The following is a 24,524-nucleotide window of genomic DNA, read 5'->3' as shown; positions in this document are numbered from 1 at the left end:
CCACAGAGACCCTGGTCCCGCCTACATGTGGATTTTGGGGGACCCTTCAAGGGCCATTACTTCCTGGTGGTGGTGGACGCCTTTACAAAGTGGGTAGAGGTTATACCCGTCACCACCCCATCAGCAGGCGCGACCATTGCAGCGCTACGACAGGTCTTCGCCGCCCAGGGGTTGCCAGATGTCATCGTGTCCGACAATGGTCCTGCTTTCGCCAGCGCAGAGTACCTGGCCTGGCTGACGAAAAACGGAATCCGCCGGATGATGGTTCCACCGTACCACCCTGCTTCAAATGGTGCAGCCGAGCGGGTAGTGCAAACTATCAAAGACAAGCTTAAGAAGAGCCAGACTGGGGATTTCCGGACGCAGATTGCTCGGATACTATTCCAGTACCGGACCACTCCTCACGATGTCACTGGCCGTGCCCCCTGTGAGCTCCTGCTGGGTCGGATGGTCAAGACACCCTTGCACGTCTTGCATCCGGACCTTCGATCCACAGTGCTTTTGAAGCAGCTGAAGCAGAAGCTGGCTGCTGACCAAGGATGCCGTCCCGGGCCTTTGCCAGAGTCGGGAGCTCCAGTTTTCGCCAGGAACTTCCGTCCTGGCTCACCCTGGTCTGCCGGACAGGTGGTGTCTCCTGCCAGCGCCTCATCGCTGCTCGTCCGCATGCCAGACGGGGCCATGTGGCATAGACACGCCGACCATGTCAGACCTCGCCTCGGGACCTGGCCAGCACCCTCGACTGCCACTGAGTTCCAGCCCGCAGGAGGACTAGCGGCAGCACCAGTCGCTTCTAGCGGAGTACCACCTACCTCGGAGGCGGCAACCGTAGCCAGTGGTGCGGCACCCGTTGGACCGGTGTCTAGCTCGGCACCACTCACGAGGCCGACCACTACGGACCCTCCGGATGGAGCGAGGCTGGCCCAGGCAGCACCCGGCGTTGCCACACCCGACCCGTCGACACCGGTGCCCAGGCGGAGTACTCGACGGCGGAGGCCACCAGACCGTTACTCGCCTGGGTAGCAGGCACCGTCGACCCAGCTAGGATGGAGGCAGAGCCTCATAGTGTGAACTTGGACATTTGTTTGAACTTGGACGTTTGTTTTTTATTTTAACAAACAAACTGGGGGTGAGGGGTTGTAGCAAGTAGGTGACGCCCCCTCGGACATAATCTTGGTTCACCCGCCAAGCTCGGCGGCCTGCTATAGCTCGGCAGGCAACAGTGGTCACCCGAGCCACAATAAACACCGACGAGCACGGCAGCTCGCCGGTCAGTAATCTTTCAGCACCACCACGCTGAGAAGCCCTCCCTTGTTCACGACCCGGGGTGGATTGTGACACTAATTACTGTACTAATTCAGTGATAACTCAAATACCATTCTTTTTTTCACTAAGCAACCCACACTGGTGGCTTAGCAGCTATGGTGTTGCACTGCAAGCAAGGGGTCGCAGGATCAAATACTCGCCGCATTTCAGTGGGGGTGATTGCAAAAACACCCATGTACTGTGCACTGGGTGCACATTAAAGAACCTCGGGTGGTCAAAATTAATCCGGAGTCCCCCACTACAGCATGCCTCATAATCGGACCGTGGTTTTGGTACAGCATGCCTCATAATCAGACCGTGGTTTTGGTGTATTAAACACCAGAATCTATTTTTTTTTTTTTTTTTTACAAATGTACTCTCCGTGGCCAAAAATAAACAATTTTCATATAGCTCCTTAATGTAGAACTGTGTCTGGGCATTACGGGATTGAACATACACATATAGTGTAACACATTCCACTCATTATTTTGTTCTAAAAGTTAATTCACAAGAATGTGCATGCTTTTGTGCTTGAAGAAATGTTTTCCTTGCAAATATGGCCAGCTCAAAGGGGACCTGCCACACTTTTGCAGCGACAAGGTGTGCGTACCACATGCATGAACAGTGAAGTGCCTGCATCAAGGACAAAGAAGACTTCAAAAATTATTAGAATTTTCCTGTCCAAAGCTTTCCAACACTTGCCTGTAGACATAGTACTGCGAAAGAAATAGCCTGGTTGATACATCTACAAACATGGCTATCACTCGTGCCTGACAAACAAAGAGCTCCACCATGAGAGTGAATAGTGTTGCAACAAAGAAATGCTTGAACAAGGCAAAGTTGGAGAGCACAGTTACAAAGCAGCGAGGCAACACCCTGGTGCATGTATGGGGTTAGTTTGAGGGGCTGCTGTATTCTTGACCTCTCACTGACTATAGCGCACATTCTGCAGCTGAACAACTTACTTGACGGACAATGGTAAATGACCTGGCCATTTGGAGAGAACTGGGCACGTTTGCTTCATTTTACACTTTGCGTGCAGCACCACGGAAGCCACGCAAGAAGTTTAGTCATCAAAATGTATGGCCGCACGTTTTGTGGTCAAGTGGTTTAGATATGAATTAAAAAGGCTTGGTTTCGACACATTGCCTGGAAAATTGTTTATTTTCATGAACTCTTGAAAATTTGCCTGGCGTGAAATTTCTGTGGCATCGTTTAAGCATCGTATCAGATTTGTGAGATTATACACAACACTGCAAAGCAAGTGCTGCTATTCGCCAGTTGATGTGCATGAGAATGCCACAACATGCCACAAATGAAAAGCCCGAGAAGGATAACCAAGAGCAAAATGATCTGAAACAACAAACTAACTGCAGTCTAATACAGTTTGTGCACATTTAAGAATTAACGCTTCCTAAATAAAGTATACTTAGATAATTTCTTGCAAGAAACGCTGAACTATTTGAACAGTGCTCCTTGAATTATTTCTTGGTGCGAACGCAGTCGCTGCAAGATCTCTTGCTAGACTCTACAATGTCGCATGTGATGTATGAAACAATATACATGCAATGATAACTTCAGGGAAGCCTGCTGACAGGAAAATGTTGTGGCCTTCATTCAGTGGCAGCAAGTGCTCAATCTCCATTTGGCAGTGCTGGGAGAAGCTCTGCACAGCATTGCCAGCGACTACCAACATCCCAAAGAAGCTCTCCTGCAGCACTACCTGTGCTCCAACTGTAGGCACTTATGAAATGCTTCTCAGCACCACAAGATCTTCCGTGGGCCAAGGCAGTGCATCCTGAACTAGTGACAAGCCAGGGAAAAGATGACCGAGAGAAATTCTTGGACATTTTCCAAGAGAACTTTAGTCATTTCCTCTCGCTCACAAATTGTTTGCATGCTCACATGTAAAAAGAAACTTCTTGTATTTAAAGAAGCCACATATTGTTAAAGTGACCATTTTTGGTTTAATTCTATTCTCACTTAGACAGTTAATTGCAGAAACAACAATGATAACTGGCACACACAAACAGAACGTATTCACTTTAGTGTTGTTGTGCTGCATTATTCATTTGAAGAAAGAATAAAGGCAAATATGTTGCATATTTTGTCTCTCCATCTTTCTGTGATAGCTTGCTTGGTGTTGATGTAGAAAGAAAAATTCTTGCTCTACTGGTTATCTGTTCTATACCATTACACGACCTATCCAACACCACCTTTTCCTCAAACTCAACTGGATCATGTTTATCTGTGCTTTTGGTCTCGATGTTATGCTTGCAATTTCTTTCTATAGCTCGCAGTGTGATCCTTAGCTTTCTTCAAACTCTGTTGGCCTCCAAGTTTTAGCCCCACAATTTAGTACAGGTAGAATACAGTAATAATTGCATACTTCTCATTTCAGTGGTATTGGTAAGCATCCATTCACAACCTGTGATCGACTGATGTGCGGATGCTTCTGCCCAATAAATTTATCCTTGGTGCTCTTGGCTATTGTAAGGAGGGACCCGCCCCACTCCATGCCCCCGCTCCTTCCTACTAAGCAAGGTAGCATGTGGCGAACCCAGCCCACCATAGCCTTGTATGGCTCAGTGGACGTCCCAAGAGCTTTCACCTGTAGGCTGTCATTGACACCACAATTCCTATGCCCTTGCTTGTACCTGTCTCATGGGCAGTGCGCAGAGAAGTGGAGAAAAGCCATCTGTGTTACGGAAAAGCTAGCGAAAAGGAAGACAGTAAGATGAAAAAAAAAAAAAAAAGCCGGTAGATACCACGCCCTGTGGGAATTGGTGTTATGCGAAGCAGTGTGCGGGGAGCCTACCACATTAACAAAATTACCATGAGAGCACCAAGATGTAGGCGGCTGTTTCATGACCTACATGACATGCATGCCATGACATTCAAGTTATGAACTATCATTTATGTTCATCATATTCTCTTGTCATATGTCAATTTTGGTACATACCAAGACATGGGCAGCTGTTTCATGACCTACATGACACACATGTTGTGATATTCATGTTAGGACCTATCAGTTATGTTCGTCATGCACTCTTGTCATACTATGCGTGCATACCATGTTAACGAAATGACCACGAGAGCATCAAGACGTAGGCGGCTGTTTCATGACCTACATGACATATATGTCGTGATATTCATGTTAGGACCTATCAGTTATGTTCGTCATGCACTCTTGTCATATACTATGTGTGCATACCAAGTTAACGAAACGACCACGAAAGCATCAAGACGTAGGCGGCTGTTTCATGACCTACATGACATATATGTCATGACATTCATGTCAGGACCTATTAGTTATGTTCATCATGCACTCTTGTCATGCTATGCCAATTTCGGTACATGCCAAGTTAACGAAACGACCATGAGAGCAACAAGACGTAGGTGGCTAGATAGATACTGTCAAAGTGGCAAATGTTCGCCAAGAAATGCTTCGCACTGCAAAAAAAAAAAAAAAAAAAAAAAAAGAGAAAACCTTAGAAAGTCAAGGGGACGCTGACAAAAAGCGGGCTTCTATCTCGAAGGCCTGCCAGTCAACTTATTCAAGGTGTACTATGACAGGAGACGGCGCATGTGCATGTGTAAATTAAGGAACACATTGGCACTTTTCTCTCTCGCTTAATATGCACCACCGCACAACAAAGATGTGTTGCGGCGAAGCTAACTTCAAAGGCAAATACAGCCAAGTGAGTTAATGATGTGTTTTGGCGTTTTCTTCTGCCTTTTGCTTAACTCGACCCACCGCATAATTTAGCCAGTTTCGTCGGTCCCATCAGGATCGAATTAACCGAAGTCGACTGCCATCACAAAATAAATCTCTTCATTTATTAAAGCGCTGGAATCAAATCAAATCATGGTGTTTAATGTCCAAACTCGACACTCACTTTATCAGGGATGCCGAAGCGGAGGGCTCTGGATTAATTTTAATCATCAGGGGTTCTTCAATGTACACCTAAATCTAAGTACGTGAGCGTTTCGCCAGTAGCCTCATTTGGGTGGGGAGAGGGGGAAGATCGGACCTTTCCGGGTGCGGCCTGCTGAGCGGCGTCTGTGATGCAGTCACCTCTTGTGGCTTTGTTTGTAATCACACTTAGTGCTAAATGTGGGGCTGTATGTTATCAGTAATCGCATTCACAGAGCGCCGTTGAGTTTGCAGAGACATTTTCTGTGTGTTCCTTTTTCCAGCTATTTTCATGTGCGTGTGCAAAATAGTCTGAATCTATTCGCAATGCATATCTGTTGGATATTTTTATTTGAACATGCAAACTTAGGAGTCAATAAGATGTCAATGTGTTTTTGTGTGAGATTAGTTGTGTTCTTTATACCTTAAACACACCCAAGGTGTACTTACGTTCATTGCAAATGTTTGCTCAATATTTTCTTTTTTTCCTGATCATTTATGAAGAGTAACTGTTTCCACTGATAAGGAATAGTAATTACGAGGGTAATTCAAGAATTATCCGCTATTTTGACATAACTCTTCTTACGTTGTTCATACAAACCTCTGACCCTGTTTATGTTATGCTGTTATGGTCATGCTATGAAAGTTTGAGCCTAATTCCTCCATTTGTCTTCCTTTTGTTGCAGATAGATTATGGCCGCTCCATTCCAAGTTTGCACCAAAGAGGAACAATGAGCAATGATCTGGTTTTTGTGGTAGGAAGGTGTATCAGGGGTCACAATCCATCGAAGACTTTTGGCACAGTACGTACAGGAACAGTGTTCTCCAGCAACAGAGTGTCTACAAATGGATTGAAAAATTCAAATATGATCACACAAGTGTTTTGCATGAGGAAGGAGCTGGACGACCATCTACTGCCACAAATTATGACAATATTGAGCGTACACGTGGCATGCTAGACGGACGAGTGACTATTGATAAAGTGGCACATTGTCTGCTAATTAGACATGGTTCTGCCTACAATATCATCCAAAATAGACTTGGGTTTTATAAAGACTGTGCAAGATGGGTCCCAAAATAACTCGCAGTGTTGCATGAACAAACGCGTTTGGACATCTGCCAAAAATGTTTGGATCACTGGTCAGGAAGGTCACGGCTTTTTAGACAATCACTGGTGACGAATCATGGATCCATCATTATGAGCCGGAGAGTAAATGGCAGTGTATGGAATTGAAACATCCACTATTTCCCAGCAAGAAAAAGTTAAAAACCCGACCATCCACAGGAAAACTTATGCTTACCGTATTTTGGGACGCACAAGGCCCAGCACTAGAACATTATCAGGAGAGTGGCACTACAATAAACAACGCGCATTACACCAAGATGCTTACTGACAGGCTCCTGCAATTTGAAGCAAACGCAAGAACTACTGTTGAAAGGTGTGTTGTTGCACAAAAATGCCCATCCACATACCGCTGCCCACACTGCTGAAATGCATAGGAAATTCAAGTTTGAAGTGCTGGCTCACCCTCCGTATAGTCCTGACCTTGCCCTTTCTGACTACCACTTGCTTGATCCACTCAAAGAGGCATTAAGGGGCCGTCGATTCACCTCGGACCAAGAAGTGAAGGATGCGGTGTATGTGTGGCCTACTGCTCAGCCGAAAACCTTTTTTTCTGAGGGCATCAGGAAGCTTTGATGGACGAAGTGCATTGAAAAGCAGGGGGACTATATTGAAAAATGATGTTAATGTGAGTTTCCTATTTGTATTGCAATAAAACTTATAGCAATATGGCGGATAATTTTTTTACTTACCCTCGTATATTTTGCTATAACCATTGTTTGTATCATGCAGGGCATTGTTTACTTCATGTCACTTTGATGTATATTTTAGCTGCTAACTGTGTGCTCAAAGTTTGCAGTGTCCACCAGCGCATTTTCTAGTGAGTGAGTGAGTGAGTGAAGAAACTTTATTGCAGGTCCGGCGAGGACACGAACTCGTCGTGCACCCCGCTAGTCCCATGCCAGGACTGGCAGGTCTAGCCCATTGGCCCGGTCGCGGGCACACCGGACAGCCAGGATTTGCTTTTCTAGAGCGGGGCTATGCAGAAGAGAGTCCCACTCCTCCTTGATGAACTTGGGGTATGCCGACCGGCTCTCCCAGAGCATGTGCGCTAGAGTGGAGGTTTGCCCGCAGGACGGGCAGGCGTCGTCGCGATACACGTCGGGGTAAGCCTCGTGGAGAACGGACAGACACGGATATGTGCTGGTCTGTAGAAGTCTAAGCGAAACGGCTTGCACCCGATTCAACTTGGGGTGAGGGGGTGGAAAGACCCTTCTAGACATGTAGAAGAATTTAATAACTTCGTTGTGAGTAGCGGGAGCGTCCCTGTGGCCGTAGGGAAAAGGAGAGTCGGCACTCCTTACAGAGGAAGCGCGGTTGGTGAAGTCACGTGCAGCATCGTGAGCAGAGACATTGAGGTTCGGAGAAGCACGCTTGACCAACCCTACGTGAGTGGGAAACCAGTGGATTGAATGATGCGTGAGAGCATATGGACTTGAGCTGCTAAGAAGACGAGCAGCTTGCTCGGCGATGCAACCCTTCTGAAAAGCCCTAACTGCCGTTTTGGAATTGCTATAGATCTCGGACCCACGACCGTCTAGCAGGGCGAGGGCGATGGCGGCTTGCTCGGCAACTCCATGGTCTGAAGTGCGAATGGAAGCGCTATTGGAAATCTTGCCGCTGGAGTCGACCTCAATGACATCAAAGGTCTTCCCATCGCTGTACTCTGCGGCGTCGATGAAGCTTGCTCTAATGTCTTGTTGCTTGATCTGTTTGAGGATGGCTACTGCTCTGGCCTTGCGTCTGCCCTCATTGTGGATGGGTTGGACGTTTCGGGGCACAGGGGCCACTTCGAACATGTCTTGAATGCACCTAGGAATTGGGGTACTGACCATCGGGAATACCGCAGGGTGGTAACCCAGGTCTTCGAGGATGCATTTACCTGCCGCTGTGGTGATCAGATGAGTGAGTTGCGTGCATTTTTGGGCTTCGGCAATTTCCTCGGTGGTGTTACGCACCCCCAACTTGAGGAGATCCTCGGTATGGGTCCTGATTGGTAGCCTGAGAGCTCTCTTGACTACTTTGCAGATGAGAGCATTGAGCTTGTCTCACTCCGCTCTGAGCCAGTTGTGCATAGAAATCGTGTACGTGAAGTAGCATAGTACAAAGACATTGAACAGTCTGAGGAGATCGTTTTCCTTCATGCCTCGGTACCGGTTTGCAATTCTGCAAACGAGGCGGAAAGCATTGTCCGTCTTTGCGATGATCTTGCGGAGAGCCGTTTTGTTCCCGCTGTTGAATTCGACAAACATTCCCAGGACCTGAATAACGTCGACCCTGGGTATCACCCCCCCCCCCCCTCCCCGTCACAAGTGCAAAGACTGATGCTGCTTTCGGATGCTGGCTTCCAATCTTTGGGTCTGCCTCCTTTCTCTTTTCTGTAAAGCAGAAGCTCCGACTTGGCGGGGAAGCATCGAAGTCCAGTGGGGCGGAGATACTCCTCGATCATGTCGATCGCCTCCTGCATGGCTTCTTCGACTTTGCCCTCGCAGCCGCCGGAACCATAAGGTGATGTCGTTGGCGTAGATGGTGTGCTTGACGTCCTCAACGCGTGCCAACCTCTCGGAAAGACCAATCATACAGATGTTAAACAGTGTGGGGTAGATGACGGCGCCCTGAGGAGTGCCCTGCCCTCCAAGGGGCACATCGTCGGAGCGGAAGTCCCCAATGCGAAGCTTGGCTTTCCTGTCCGTTGAAAAGAGCTGACGTAGCTGTGGAATCTGGAACCGAGACCCAGGTCTGAAATTGTCTTTACGATGAAGATGTGGAGCATGTTGTTGAAAGCCTTTTCGAGGTACAGACTGAGCAGAGCCTTGACATCTCTGGAACGGTCATCCACAATATGATGCTTGATTAGTTTCATGGCATCCTGTGTCGAGAGTCCAGCAAGGAAGCCGATCATGTTGTACGTGTAAACCTCGTTGTCTTCGAGGTACCCGTTGAGCCTGTTAAGGACGACCCGCTCCATGACCTTGCCGACGCAGGAGGTTAGAGAAATTGGCCTGAGGTTCTCGATGTTCGGGGCCTTGCCGGGCTTCGGAATGAGCACCGTGCAGGCCATCTTCTATTCTGCAGGAACAACACCGCTCTTCCAGGACTCGTTGATCTTGTCGGTCAGAAAGACGATCGACATGTCGTTGAGGTTTCTCAACATTCTGTTGGTGACTCCGTCCGGACCCGGCGCAGACTTGCGGTTGAGCGCGAAGATGGCCTGTCTGACCTCGGCAACGGAGAAGTCTTCATCCAGCTCGGGGCATGGAGGGCCTCGGTTGTGCGGAAGTTGGGTCGCCGGATCTTCGTCGCGACAGACGGGCAGGTACTTTCGTATGAGTGTTGAGACGAGTTCATCGACCGTGTGAGACCTGGTGGCTTCGTGAAGGGCCTGGGCCAACGTATGTCTCTGATTTGACTTCGAGCCGCTTTCGTCGAGAAGGTGCTTCAGCATACCCTAGGATCTGCCATTGCAAATCTGTCCGTCGATGCATTCGCAGAGCTTGTCCCACTGCTGCTGGCATAGCGCCTTGCAGTGGTCATCGATGACCTTGTTGAGCTCCAAGATCTTCTTTCGGAGTCTGCGATTGAGCCTATGACCCTTCCATCAGTGGAACAGGGCGTTTTTGGGTGGGTGAGTCATGTGGGCGAGTCTGCTGTCTATCTGTTCGATGTCGAGATCGGTTTCCGCCTTCTTAGTGGCCGCAGAAGTGTCATTCCGGACGCCTTCGCACCATTTTTTGAGAGTGGCAGGTGCCCTGGCTCCGTCGGGTTCTTCGCGAATCTTGCGAAAATGGTCCCAATCAATGAACGTGAATTCCCTGACCGCACTCCGAGACACCTTGAAGGTGGTCTCGAGAATGTAGTGGTCGCTGCCGAACTCCATGTCGGTGTTCTCCCAGCCCACGTCCTCAACATTCCTGATGAAGGCAAGGTCGGGTGCTTACAAAATGCGACATGTCAAACTGCCATCATATTGCATGTTTTTCTTTAAACAAAAATAAATGTTATATTTTAGGCAAAAACAGGAGCACTGCCCTCTGAAGTTATTTCACATTCACTATACAAAATGTGTGTTAAGAAATAGGAGGGCGTAGCCAGAAAAAAAGAAGAGGGGGGCGACAGGCTGAGCAGCCGTACCAGATGCCAGCAAGCCATGTGACTCCGCTGCATCTCGCCCGCACAGAAATGTGGCCACTGCAGGTGGGAATGAGTCAAATGAACCGGCAGTGGCACCGCTTTCTGTGTGACATGGAGCGGGGGGGGGGGGGGGGGGGGGGGCGGACAAGTTATGCATCTCACTTTAGACCTTAGCTGGCTGGTACCTGGTGTGTTAGCCTGAAACCTCACAAGTACCGGTTTGGGTACTGCAGTCTATGGCTCTGTGAGATAGACCAACAGAAATGCATGCCACCTCATATTTTTGTGTGCATCTTTTCTTCTTTCCCCTGTTTAGATTTCCTTTCCCTTTCACCTGTACAGGACAGCAAACTGGACCATTCCCTAGTTTCTCTTGGTCCACAACCTTACCTGAAACCACTAGTAGCCTGGCGAACAAGGCATCCACATGTTGAACCTTTAGCACCTCATATTACCAGCAGTAACCTTTCTAAATACATGTATTATTTTTTTCTGTGTAGAATAACAGATTGGAACAACTTACCTGCAACATATTTAAATAGCACTGATGACATTGAGAAATAAGTGGCTAAACTTGTTTTGTGTTCTTTATATGTGCATTTGCCGAGTTCTTTCTTTCTTTGAATATTTACTTGCTTGGCTGTGTCTTATACTCTTACAATTGCATGAATGAAAAACCAACCAACCATGAGGATGGTATTTTATGTTTAAGAGGCAGTTCCATCTAAGCGATTTAAATTTATCGAGATTCCACTGTTGTAACTTCAGAAGCAAGCAAACCACCGCATTGTTACGACCATGTTAAGCTGTCAATGTAAAAAAGAATGGCGCCAGCATATTGCATGAGAGCAGGTCCACTGCGACCATGCAGGTGGTGGATGTCACATTACACTGGGGCTGGAAAGAGGGCCCCCTTCAGTCGAAGTGCACTGTTGTCACATATGAATGAAAGTGTGTTAAGTATTGTAAATATGTTAATTGCATTAATAACTTCCCCTCTTCTTTCTGTGCACTTAGAGACACACTGTACCAGCAGCAATTGGATTTGGCAGTATTTCTTCACCTGCGGTAATTTTTCGCAAAAATACAGGTTTCACACCCCACTGCACCAGGGAAGATGTATCTGCTCGAACTCTACACATTTACAGATACAACTGTAATGCCTGTAAGCGCAAAGCACACAACAAAGTGGTTCAGTGTACCGGGATATAGTTGTCAAAAGTTGGAAGCCCATGCAGATGGCAACATAAAGTTCATCAGCTTGTCGCTCCCTCTAGAAGTGAAGTTATGCAACAAAAGGCCCCAGTAGATGCAAGAACCAGAGATTGCAGTCTAGCTTTTACTTGAATCCTGCATATCTTCAGATTCAAGGACATCACTGCACTCTGTTGTCTTCTCTTGCTCTTCTTGATGAGAGTGGTCTCCTGCAGCCTGTAGGCAAGAACATGAATGCACTTTATCTTAAATAGTGCTGCCCCCTTGCTAGGATTTTGGCAGGTTAGCAATAACAGAATGGGAATTAGCAAGAACATTGAAAACAACACTTTAATGGCACATTAAAGTGAAACACTAAACTAGTTTAGACAAGGCTTGTTTGAAAACTATATTTTTGTTAATGTTGCTGTAATGGTTTAACTATCAGAGGAGAAGATGAAGGTCAAAATTGCATTTTATGAAGTTGGCACTGAAACCTCAGTGCCAGTGAAGTCACAGACGTCAAACTATTTTGTTCTATATGCGCCATGTTGGCACAGTAGAAGTTCTTGAAACCTGCTATGTATGCATCATCAATAATTAACTAGGCCTGTGGATATGCTGTCAAAATTCTTTATGCCACTGCAAGCTGGTGCAGGAACTTCATGCTTGCATTGCCGCCCGCATTTCAATTTTGCATCTTTTCTAGCTTGCTAAACCTCCTTTCAAGGTGAGAGTGGCTTCTTTCGTATTGTTAGCACAATTTACTAATACATACAGCTAAATTTATTTTTCTATTTAGTGTCTCTCTAAGCATAGCAGCAATATATCTAAAGAAAAAAAGAAAAGAAACAAAAATCTTAAAAGCTACTTGCAAAGCAGAACAAGTTGAATTAATTGTACAAGTACAGGTTATAGATAGCAACATATCCAACCACCCCCTGTGGTTGCTTAGTGGCTGTGGTGTTGGGCTGCTAAGCACGAGGTCACGGGATCAAATCCCAGCCACGGCAGGCACATGCTGATGGGGGTGAAATGCGAAAACACCCGTATACTTAGATTTAGGTGCCCGTTAAAGAAACCCAGGTGGTCAAAATTTCCGGAGTCCCCCACTACGGCATGCCTCATAATCAGATGGTTGTTTTGGCATGTAAAACACCAGAACTTAATTTAATTTATACATATCCAACCAACACAATGTATCAAAGGGAATGCATATCAAAAGAGTGTTAAAGGTAAAAGAAGTCGACTGAGGTAATGGCAAGAGATTTAGGTTTATTTTCTAAAACTACATTACTGCTGGAACTGTTTCATTCAGTCGCTGTTCTGGGAAAGAATGAAAACAGAACAATGACAAGATGCTAAGGTGTGCTACCATCAGGTCATGTAGCTGCCAGTTGGTATACCCAGCTGGAAAAGAAATCCAAGTTGTAGTGTCAACCTGGCAGTGTCCTCTTACTAGCTGTTAAGGAAACTTGGGGTGATGCGAATGGCTTTATTAATTTAAAGGAGGCAAATTTGCTTTCTTTGAGAGGTCACTGAGGTACACCCATACTTGTTAAATAAATTTGAGCAGTATTTTTCTACTTATTTGCAAGCTCATTATTATTAATTTTAGTGAAAGGAAGTTATGGTCTAAAATTAGAAGAACAAAGGATTTGTAAGTTGGACAGAGGGAATGGAATGTCTTGGTGCTTAGCAACACCTTCCATGTAGTAAATGTGATGTTTGGTAACATAACACTATGAGACTTATTGCAATATTGATTCACATGATACACACCTTTATCTTTCTTTCATATGCAACACATTATTTTTTGTCTTGAATGGAAACAGTGAGAGAAAGGCTCTCAAACTTTTGTAGTGTTGTCTGCAGTGCTATGTATGAAGCATAGTATACATCAGCTCTGAACAAATTCTGAGAGGCTCACCACTGATGGCAATTTGGCCGTGGATGTCTCATCGGCTGAAGCCTCTTTCAACTTCCGCTTCCCCTGTAACCTCCGGCTCTTCTCAACTTCCTTGTCTGCCCATAAACTGCAGGTGGCAATGCTTCCATGTTAGTTCTACAGTCTGATCATGCACTGAAGTAGTACAAGGACTCCCTTCAACATCTGGCAACATAAAATATTTGACACTATGGTGTGGAGGCGAAGGCTAATAAGAGCACTGTGAAAGCTATATAACTTGAACTTTTTGATTGCTTTCTACCCCTCTTTGTGCTGTTCCTTCAAGTAAAATGAGTCCACACCAACTTACAAAACTCTCTACATTATTGTACAAAAAGGGGAAAATGCATACAAGTTAACCACAGTCACTCCCAGCTATAGTTCTTCTAATATGACCATTCTCTTGTGAATAATTCTCAGAAATTCTATAGTTTGGGCATTTTTAACTTCGTGTTAAAGGAAGCAAAACAACACAGTACTGTTTGAAATCAACTTTTAGTGAGTAGTAACAGAAAACATTTATTGTAGAAAATAGGACGAGCGGTCTTCAGGCTGGCCGGGGCTCCTATTCTAGGGCTCCACTGGCTTGTGCAGTGCGGCTTGCCTAGACTGTGGCGGCCCTCTGGGCTGGCTCCTCCGAGCTGGAGAGCAGGGCCTCCCTTCCCTCTCACATTATGGTTTTGTGAGTGTTGTCTTGAGGAGCCTTGGCGCATTCCCACGTGATGTGGTCCAGCATGGGCTCAGCCCCGCACCATGGGCACTCATCTGGACACTCATCTGGGCACTCATCATTTTGGTTTGCAACTTCCTCCAAGCGACTTGTTCCGCTTTGCTTAGTTTCAGATGGGGCGGGGCAAATTTAATTAGAATCCTTTTGTAATATTCAAGTATTGCCGATTGGCTCCAGCCTACCGGTTCGGGTTCGATGCTCACCTCACTGTCAAGACGCCACTCGTATGTTATGTCGGGGCACCACTCGTATGTGCGGTGGTCACCACGTGGGCGAGTTCAATTCCCCTCGATGCCAGTATGACCTGGTATCCAGATGAGTTTGATTGCACCAAGGTTCTTGGTTTTATTTATTACCTTAGCGGCTGCCATACAGATCCTACCGTTTCAGTAGTTTCTACACGCCTGCATGGAGTCCGTCAGGATGTAGGCTTCCTCACTTGTGTTGGTGTGCGCCGCAGTAGCTGTAGCAATGGCTATCTCCTCGGCCTCGCAGATGATGTAGGCCAGTGCTGTAGTGCTCGTTACTTCTCTGTAAATGCCATCTATCACTGTAATTATAAACCATGGTGTACATGCTCTGTGTATGGTGGTGTCAGTGTAGTAAGTGTTACTCCTGCCCTTGTATGTTTTCTTGTAGTGTTTAGTCTTAGCCTCTCTGCGTCCCGGGTTTAGGACGGGGTCCATCCCTTTTGGGATTGGAGCAACGGTGATTTCTGAAGTTCTGCGCTATCTCAGAAACCCGGCCTGCGTAGAATGTCTCGTCCCGTTGTTGACTGTGTGAACCTTAGCTTTTGCACATTGAGCTGTGCCTCCATGAGTTCATCAAATGTATTCGAGACCCGAAAAGCCATAAGGAGTTCCGCTGAGGCCGTTTGGGGGAGCTGCAGGGCCGTTCTGTAAGCTCCCCACAGACAGGTTTCATTGGAGTCAGTCTCCATCTTTAGCAAGTTGTTGTACAAAAGACTGTATAGAATTCTACTTTTGACCAGACTTTTGACAAGCTGAATTGTGTCGTTTTCTCTCATGCCAATCTTTGCACTGGTGACCTTTCTGATCATTCTAGACACCCGTTTTACAGATGTCTGAATGCGGTTGATGTTTAAGGTGCATCTTTGGTTTCAGTGAAGCCACATGCCCAGGATGCGGATGATGGTTTTCTTCTCTATCTTTGTCCCAGCCATGTAGACCTCTAACTTGTGTTGCATGTCCATTGGGACCAATCGGCTGCCCTTGCCTTTGCATATCCTGATTAGCTCTGATTTCTGTGGGGTGCACTGCATGCCACATTCCGTTACGTATGCCTCGATGAGCTATGCGGTTTCCTGCAGTCTCTCCTTCTTTTGCCCCAGAGAGCCTATGGTAGTCTGCATACATGGTGGACCATATACGTGGCTGGTTCTGGAGTGTCCTAGCTAGGCTTAGCATGGCTACGTTGAAGAGAGTCAGAGAGATTATTACCTTCCACGATGTGGCACTTGTATTAATCGTGACTCTAGGGTGCCGATCTTGATTTTAGCCGTGCAATGATTCAGGAAGGCCCTAATCTATATGTAGATTCTTTCCCTGCATTTTGTGTCGGTGAGGCCGTCCAATATCCCCTGATGGCTCACATTGTCAAAGGCGCCTTTTATGTCGACTGCCATGACAATGTGCCCACATCCTGCTGGGGGTTGTATCAGCACCTCCTCTTTCAGCTGGAGGAAGCCGTCCTGAGCCGAGAGGTGGGGCCTGAAGCCAAAGGTGTTGTGTGGCAATGGGTCATTGTTTTCGAGATGGTCCTGCAGCCGTTTGCTTACCACCTTCTCGTATAATTTGCCTAGACATGACGTGAGGGAGACGGGCCGCATGTTTGCTACCTCCAATTTCTTGCCGGGCTTCGGGATTAGGACTACCTGGGCATGTTTCCACTGTTGTGGGATGGTGCCTCGTGCCCAGTGCTCGTTAATGAATTTTGTAAAGGCCGTGATTGAGCAGTCGCTCATATTTCTGATCATTGCGTTGGTGAGTTTGTCCGATCCCGCTGCCGTATTCTTTGTCATGCACCCGATAGCTGCGCGGACCTTGAATTCGCTAATGGGGGCGTGCAACGTATGGTTGGGTTTCCCTTGATATTCTGCATCGTAGGGAAGGGGTGATATGTCTCCTCCAAAGCATTTCGCCTCCACCTCGGCCAGCAATTCCTCCTCCGCGCCTGCATACGTATGGAGCAGGCATTCTAGCGCCTTATTGTTTTCACGCTTAGTTTTGGTTGAGTCTATGATGGTTCTGAGTATCCACCAGGTTTTGCTCGTACTCAGCGTTCCATCCAGACTGTCGCAGAGTTTCTTCCAATTACTTTAAGCCAATTCTAGGGCACAGTCTTCTGCCTCCTTTGTGATTTCAGCAATGCCGATTTTGAGTTTCCTATTTAGCTTTTGTCTCTCCCACCGTTTACTGAGCCCTCCGCAGGCTTCCCAATGGTGGAGCAGATGCGGATCGACGCCTGGAACTTCCTCTGTGGTGGCCACCTTATTGGTGACCGCCTTTTTTCGCCTGCGGAGGTTATCACACCATTCGTCCAGGGTTCCTATGTCGAGACCTGCATCTATTGTGCATTGCCTGTATGTGTGCCAATCCATGACTCCGGCGATGCCAATCTGCCTTCTAATTTTGCAGGTTTTAAAAGAGATGCTGAATAGATATTCAGCATCTCCCCAGGTTGTGGAGAGTGTTCAGCCACATGGCGCCCACGAGATTCCTTCCCATTGTAAGGTCAGGACTAGTGTCTATTTGTGCGCTATTCCCTATCCTTGTTGGGATTGTGGGGTCTGTGAGTAGTTGTAGGTTCCAACTGTCCATAAGTTCTACAACCTGTCTTCCCTTGACGTCTTCGGTAGTGTACCCCATGCCCAATCCCTTGCATTAAAATCACCGACAATTAATAGTGGTTTGGTGTGTGCTTTTGTAATCCCTCCTTCTATTATCTCGGTAAAATCCGCTGCCCTTTGGTGTGGGGAGGAGGGTGGTGGTGGTATAGATGTTTAGGAGAAAAACACCATGTCATCCTGGACACTTGCAAAGAATTTTTACTAATACGTAAGGGATGTCCGTATCGGCACCGGTATCGTGTTTGATTACCGTTATAGATCTGTGTATTAGCATTGCTACCCTGTGTTCTTCTTCCGAGGCTGTAAATGTTTCATAGCCCTGCATCCTTGGTACGGTTCTGACTTCCTGGAGTGCTATTGCAGCCGGTGGCATCCGTTGGGACTTCACCAGCTGCTCTAGCACTCCCTTTTTACGCCAGAACCCTCTGCAGGTCCACTGCCAGATCTCTGTGATTTCCCTAAGGCGCCTGGGGCGTCTAGCCATGACTTACTGAGTCCTGTTCAAGGATGTGCAGTCCGGGCCTATAGTAGGACTTTTCTGCCCTTTCTCTAATAGTAGAGCCTGTTGTTTGTTCGCTGAGTAGCTGCCTGCACTCAATTTGCACGGCTTGTGTTCTTTTGTCTATTTTCTTGTCTTGCTCGGCGAATTTCCGATCAATGTATTCTGTGGGGCGGGGGACTATCGTGTCTATCAGGTGTTTTACTGTTGCCTCCGTGAATGATGTCTCCTGTGCGGTTTTGGCAGTGCTGCTGTTCCCTGTCACTGTGCTATTTGATTGAGGGAGTGACTGTTGAATTGCAGGTGCTTGTACCTGCTTCTTAAGCTGCCTGTTTTCTCTCTCCAAATCACCTAATCTGACTCTTGTGATTTCTAAAACTCTTCTTAGCTGCGCTAGTTCGGCACAAAGTGTGTTGTCTGGTATGGTTTGGAAGGCCATTGCTGCCCAGCTCACCTCGATTTCTTTGTCAGCTTGTTGTTTCATTTTCTTCTACTTCTGTTGAGGAGGCGGTGGTTGCCTCGCCTCTGGGGAGCTGGACTGCCCCATGGACTCCAATCTCAACCTGGACTTGGACCATTCCGAAGTGACTGAGCACTCCCTCTCCTTGCTCAGCCAGCGTTGCTTGATGATCCCTCGCTGCTTGGGCCGGTTCTGGTGCTGCTGCTGTTGGGGCTTTAGTCGGGCTCGCGACTGGATTTTCTTGAGCTTGTTATGACATTCTGGTGCTCCGGCAGCGTGTTCCCCACCGCAGAAGGCACAAATGGTTTTGCAGACATGGTCTTGCAGTGGGTCTTGCATTCCACACTGGGTGCACTGGTTTGTCACTGCTCTTGGGCAGACGTCCATACGGTGGCTCATCGCCTGGCAGGTCCTGCAGTACTGCCTCATCGGCTGGTACGGGAAGCACAGTGTCTCGCCGCTGAAGAGGTAGACGCAGCGAGGCAATACGTCCCTGTCAAACGTCAGCAGCAACGTTTTGCTCCCCCACAGGCATCGGGCCTGGAGCACCTCCACTCCTTGTGTGCGCACATGGACATTGTCCATGACTTCGCCCTCCGTAACGTCTGTCTTGATTCCGTGAATATCTCCTTCAGGAGATATTCGGGGGTCACTATGTAAGCAGACATCGGGTGGGTCTTGCTGTTTAGCTTGAGCTGCCTGAGTTTCTCTATCTATTTCCCTAGTTCTTTGAGCACGGTGCTGATGATCATGATGTCCCAGCCCGGTCTGAGGTGGATGATCATGTCATCACATTTAAATCCTGCGGTGGAGCCCCCTGTGGCTGCCATGATGGCGTGTGCCACCTCGTACGTCTTGAGGTCGCGGAAGACGAGCCAAGGTTTTGGTTTCAGGATTATCTTTGTATCATTCAAGTTAGTGAAATCACAATGTCACATCATTACAATATGCAAGTCATGCAACAATGCATGAGATTTCTGGCGATACTTTTTCTTGCACCTTGTTTCATACTGTTTGAACTCAAATGGCCCTCACAAGTAAAAATTTTTTCGTCCAAAATGGTTTGAGAATGCATTTTTTGGACTCAGTAAAAAGGCACAAATTTTTTGAAAGAAATTTGGAGAGGGTAGAGTTTCTGGCTGGTGCGCTTGGCATGTAATTACGCGTTGCTTGTGCTGGCAATAAAATTGTACCTATATAGCTTGTACGCAACTCCTTGGCTGCAGGAATGTTGAGTGCAGAGAGCTCAGACCACTGCTGAGGGCAGTACTATACATCATGAATGACAGGTGAGCAACATGCGTGTGGTGGGAAGATGACAATGCCGGTTGGCAAAAAGAAGAAGCAGAAAGAAGGATAAAAAAGAGGAGGAAAGAAGACAAAACCAATGTCATCTAAACAGAAGGCAAGCGAAGCTTGAGAAAAGAGCTGGAAGAAAGACAAAGGCAGAGAAGGCCGATGAGCTGACATTGCTGATGTAGGCATGGACTGCTGCAGGCGCATTGTCAGCTGTGCTCAGGCAATGTCAACGAGCAGCATTGGGGACCCAGACCACATAAAGGACGTCTGAGAGAGGGCCAGCGACAGATTATGGGCCCCGGCTACAGAGGCGTGGCAGTGCCCCATGGCCTCGGTCCAGTCCTGTGAAGCTGTCACTTGGCACCGTCCAGTGCCACGGAGGCAACCGCCTGGCCATGTCAGCGACTGGTTGTGCTACTGACCATGTCCCGTGCCATGTGTGTCAAGGTTTCACTTGGCTGAGCCAAGCAACAGCGATAAAGCCTGATGTCTGTGTCACATCGGAGCTACAACATTTGCATCTAATGCCACATCAGGTTGGCTGCCACCAAATTTTGATGGTCAGACTGTTTGTTCTCTACCTTATTATGAGCCGAGGAACTTGTAGGGATTTGGGAATCCAACGTGCCATTGCACGGGCGCATTCACCTGTTCTGCCATCCTTAAGCCTCACTCCCTTCTCACTCCGAACCCGTTGTCAGCAGTGGCGCTCCACTCGCGACGGTTCGCGGAGAGGGCAGGGGTGCTGACATCCCAAGGTGGCCGCTGGTGGCTACTCTCGTGGCAGTAACGTGCCTCTTCTCTCTTGGGACTGTGCCGAATACGTACATTCTTCCTCTCGTCCGCCGACACCTTTGTGACTAGGATTTCAGCTCACGCACGGTGCCTGTGCCCGTGCGGGGAGCGCGAACCTTGTGTTGATCCCGTTCGGACGCTAAGCCGAAGAATGGGTGCCTAGTGCTCGCGCGAGGTCGTACCACACCGAGCCGCACTTATCAGAGGCCTAAGCCGAAAGAGATTGCACGAGCTCTCGCAAGTTGGCCCATCGGTTATCGCGAGAGCAAGTAGCACAGCCGCCGGGACATTCCCTAGCAAAGTGTCCCAGGTTGAGCCTGTGCTCTCGCAGCAACTTGCTATAGGCGCCCCTGACTGTCTTTTTCACGCTTGGTGCGTGACCTTTTTGGTTCCCTGCCGCCTCGAGACTGGGTGTTTGTGCAGTGTCGGGTACTGCCGGATACAATAAACAGTTTCCATTAACTCAGGGCAATACTGTGTTCTTGCGTGCATAGCTCGGTAGCCTCTTGTGGCCTAAGCTTGCACGCAGTGGCTCTAGAGGCTGACGGTTGATGCGGCCCTGTGGCTCGCTAAGCTGGAACCCACGGTGGTCAGTACTCCTGTGAGATCCAAAGACCCCACAAACTGTATTTTAAGTTCTGGGTTGTTGTGTTTGTGTAGAGAGGATAGGGACTTCGCATGTCTTTATAGAGTTAATTGTTTGTAGTATTCCTTTGTCGTTCCTGTATTACTTATGTTTTGTCCACTTTGTGTCCTGTCTAGCTCCAGAGCACGAAATATGTATGTCATTGAGTAGCTTCCCGTTCTAATGCACATTCAATACTAAACATAAAGACTTGACATCGCATGATATCTTCAAGGATAAAAAAGGAGAAAGAAAGCATACAGGTTAACCACAGGCACTCACAGCCCTAGCTCTTCTAATACATGTACGACCATTCTTTTGTGAATAATTTTCACCAGCATCCATTGAGGACAGTGAACAAGTGTGTAGCAGAATGTCTACACATTACCATGAAAAAAAAGCACATGGAGCAGAAGATGGTACCTCGTAATGTGCAAACTTACTACACCACCTAATTACCATTCAAGCCTTATTTAATCACATTTTATCAACCAATTACCTGCTAGAGCCTTCTAGCAGTCATGTGCACAGTTTAGCCTATATATGTTGCTATGGTCTCAGCAGAGACTGGCAGTATCGTTATTTAAATAAATTAAAAAAAAAATATATATATATATATATATATATATAATATAGCTCTGAAAGTGAAGCTTGAAAGTATTACACAAGTCCCAGCACTTCAAGCTGTATTTCCATAGTGTAGCACAGGACAATTACTAAGGTCTATGATAGCGAAGAAGTCAGTGGAAAGCACCTAAGCTGCACAAGTATGTATGCTGGGTCAAGTTAAATAGAATGAGACAGAGCATAGGCAAGCAGATTGGGAAACAGTTGAATAGAATATGCACAATGCATCACAGCACACACATGCCTACGTGACCATGAGACACGGGACACAATGAGATTTAGGCAATCTCTGCTAAGGAAAAACAAACTAATGTGGTAGCTCCAGTAGGTGCCACGTTTCAACTCAACTTTCATCACAGAAAGCTCAGACACACATACAGTTATACCTCATTATAACGAACATGGATATAATGAATTATTGCAATTAAGAAATTAAATATATAATTTCCAATTTCTTTTTTGCCAATATTGATGTGGATGCTTATAACGAATATTTGGATGTAATAAAGTTGTTTTCGTGTCAAATGTGATTTTCTTATAACAAGGTTAGACTGTACTCGCAGCATAATGCAAGCGCCATGAGATTGTTGGTGAATAGATTTCTTGGCCTCTTGAGTGCCTCTCCAATTCTGCCAAGGGGTTTTTGTCACCTCAGGGCTAACACCCAGTAAATATTCAGCCAAGTGAACCAATTAACATGAGGACATAAAATATCTTTGCCTCTGACAAGCGTGGGTTGCATGTGACAAGTCATTGTAGGCTGCCAGTATAATTATACTGTAGCGGCGCGGCTGCGCACCACCCCCGCAGCCATAAACAACTCCGCGGGGCGTCCCGCGGGCCTCCCGTAAGCGGACCTTCGCGAGTGTTGGACACCAGGCACACGGACACATGATCCGACTCACTGTGCCGAAGGTCGTGCGTGAGCTCCCTTTTCTTATTACTTTGTTTACTGCTTTCCTTTCGCACTAGGTCCGCGCACCGCACTTCTCTATGCTCCTTTTCCTTCTTTTCTCCTCTCTCTCTCTAAAGCCCTCGCCACTTCAGGCGCGCTGCGCGCGCCCGCTCAATTCTCTCTTTAGACAGAATAAACTAGACCTTGTTACCGAAAAGACGTGTGTCCGTCTCGTTTACCACGGCTCTACAAAGTGGTGACCCGTAGTTTTCTTCGCGGCACTGCCGAAGTTATTGTGGAGCCATGCGCAGCAACGAGATGCAACCAGACACTGAACTTACGGGCACGACCGAGCAACAAGACGTCTCTGCGGTTTCCATCCGACTCCCACCATACTGGGACCGCAACCCTGCAGTTTGGTTTCTTCAAGCGGAATCGCAATTTATTCTCTCTGGCGTTCGCACGGAACAACGCAAGTACCACCTAGTTGTTTCGGCACTGTCGCCTACTGCTGCAGAAGAAGTTGCCGACCTGCTTTCTGGACCGGCTTCTGCCACTCCATACAGCGATCTTAAGGCTGCACTTCTCGAGCGCACAACAACATCGCAGCGAGCCCGCATGCAACAGTTGCTCTCCGCAGAGGACTTGGGAGACCGTCGGCCAAGCCAGCTCCTTCGCCGTATGCGACAGCTCATGAGCGGCAACACAACAGTAAACGACGACTGCCTCCTTCGGGAATTGTTCATGCAGCGCCTTCCAGTAAACGTTCAGATGATACTCGCTACAGCCACGGCAATGGACCTCAACAGCCTGGCCAGCCTGGCAGACAAAGTCATGGAGGTGGTGACGCCAGCGGTGTGCAACGTAACACCATCAAGCACCACTGCGAGTTCAGTGCCGCAAACATCATCCTCTGCCGCTTCTCCCATCGACGTGCTCTGCAATCGCCTTGAACAATTAGTTTGTGCTGCGGAGCGTCATCGCACTTCACCCCGTCACGGAAGGTACCGCAGCTCGAGTCGATCACGGCGTCCAAGAGAAGAACGCTCCCGGTCTCAAACGCCACCACGGGTATGCTTTTATCACCGCCGCTTCGGGCAGGAGGCGCGCCACTGCCTCCGTCCTTGTGCATGGCAGGGAAACCAGCCGGCCGACCTTTAATGGCGACAACCGGTCAGGGCCAAAGCAAAAGTCGCCTATTTCATGTCATGGACAGAACCACAGGCCAGCCATACCTGGTGGACACCGGGGCGGAGGTCAGCATTATTCCCGCGCAACGTTCCGACCGAACTACACCGCCGACCTCCTATCTTCAAGCTGTCAACGGTAGCCGAATACCTGTTTACAAGTCGCGGTCCCTCACCCTGAACCTTGGCCTGCGCCGCGTGTTCCGTTGGGTTTTCCTCGTCGCTGACGTTCGCCGTGCTCTTATTGGCGCTGATTTCCTGGACCACCATGGACTGCTGGTCGATGTGAAACGCCAACGCCTGCTGGACACTGCTACGTTGCTCTCTGTTCATGGCGTCGTTTCCTGTGACTCGCCTATAGTCGCCCCAACCACGACAATTGCTGGTGATCCTTTTGCTTGCCTCCTTCAAAAGTTCCCCAACCTCACGCGACCACCCGACTGGACAAAGCCCGTACAACATGATGTACGTCATCACATCCTAACAACTGGTCCACCTGTATTTGCTCGCCCACGACGACTCGCCCCAGACAAACTCAAAATTGCCCGAGCAGAGTTCGAACACATGTTGGAACTTGGAATTATACGACCATCGTCCAGCAGCTGGGCGTCTCCGCTCCATCTGGTCCCCAAGAAATCAGGTGACTGGAGGCCATGTGGGGACTACCGATCCCTGAATGCAAAAACCATTCCGGACCGGTACCCACTGCCTAACATCCAAGATTTCACGTCGGCACTGGATGGCACTACAGTATTTTCCAAAATTGACTTGGTGCGAGCCTGTCACCAAATTCCTGTCGCACAAGAAGACATTCCAAAAACAGCAATTACCACTCCATTTGGCCTCTTTGAATTTTTGAGAATGCCATTCGGTCTCCGAAATGCTGCACAGACATCACAGCGGTTCATCGACACAGTCACACGT

General features: G+C 47.8%; 2 protein-coding genes across 3 annotated transcripts in view; one reads left to right on the top strand and one right to left on the bottom strand.

The window, feature by feature from the left end:
* Positions 1-11,511: 11,511 nt before the first annotated feature.
* The window catches only part of Trm1 (tRNA methyltransferase 1), a 40,401-nt gene continuing 27,388 nt past the window's right edge, over positions 11,512-24,524 (bottom strand). Inside the window, exons 14-15 of one of the 2 annotated variants that reach the window (XM_072290052.1) lie at positions 13,597-13,702; positions 11,512-11,926 (exon numbers count right to left, since the gene is read on the bottom strand). In XM_072290052.1, coding sequence (XP_072146153.1) covers positions 11,729-11,926; positions 13,597-13,702 — 304 coding nt within the window. In that variant the 3' untranslated portion in view covers positions 11,512-11,728. The remainder of the gene's footprint in view (positions 11,927-13,596; positions 13,703-24,524) is intronic. The other variant, XM_055067727.2, reaches the window with a different exon arrangement.
* LOC129383303 (uncharacterized) lies at positions 13,713-24,389 on the top strand. Its single transcript, XM_072290053.1, has one exon. It carries the CDS (start codon positions 22,717-22,719, stop codon positions 23,572-23,574), a length of 858 nt encoding a protein of 285 aa, XP_072146154.1. The 5' UTR covers positions 13,713-22,716; the 3' UTR covers positions 23,575-24,389.

The sequence above is a fragment of the Dermacentor andersoni genome, chromosome 8 (genome assembly GCF_023375885.2).
Source record: "Dermacentor andersoni chromosome 8, qqDerAnde1_hic_scaffold, whole genome shotgun sequence".
NCBI classification, from domain to species: Eukaryota; Metazoa; Arthropoda; class Arachnida; order Ixodida; family Ixodidae; genus Dermacentor; species Dermacentor andersoni.
The sequence above is the reverse complement of the archived record's forward strand: the minus strand, read 5'-3'. Positions and strand labels throughout refer to the sequence as shown.

Excerpts from the sequence above, each read along its gene's own strand:
- LOC129383303 (XM_072290053.1), top strand. The coding sequence starts at position 22,717 with ATGCGCAGCAACGAGATGCAACCAGACACTGAACTTACGGGCACGACC.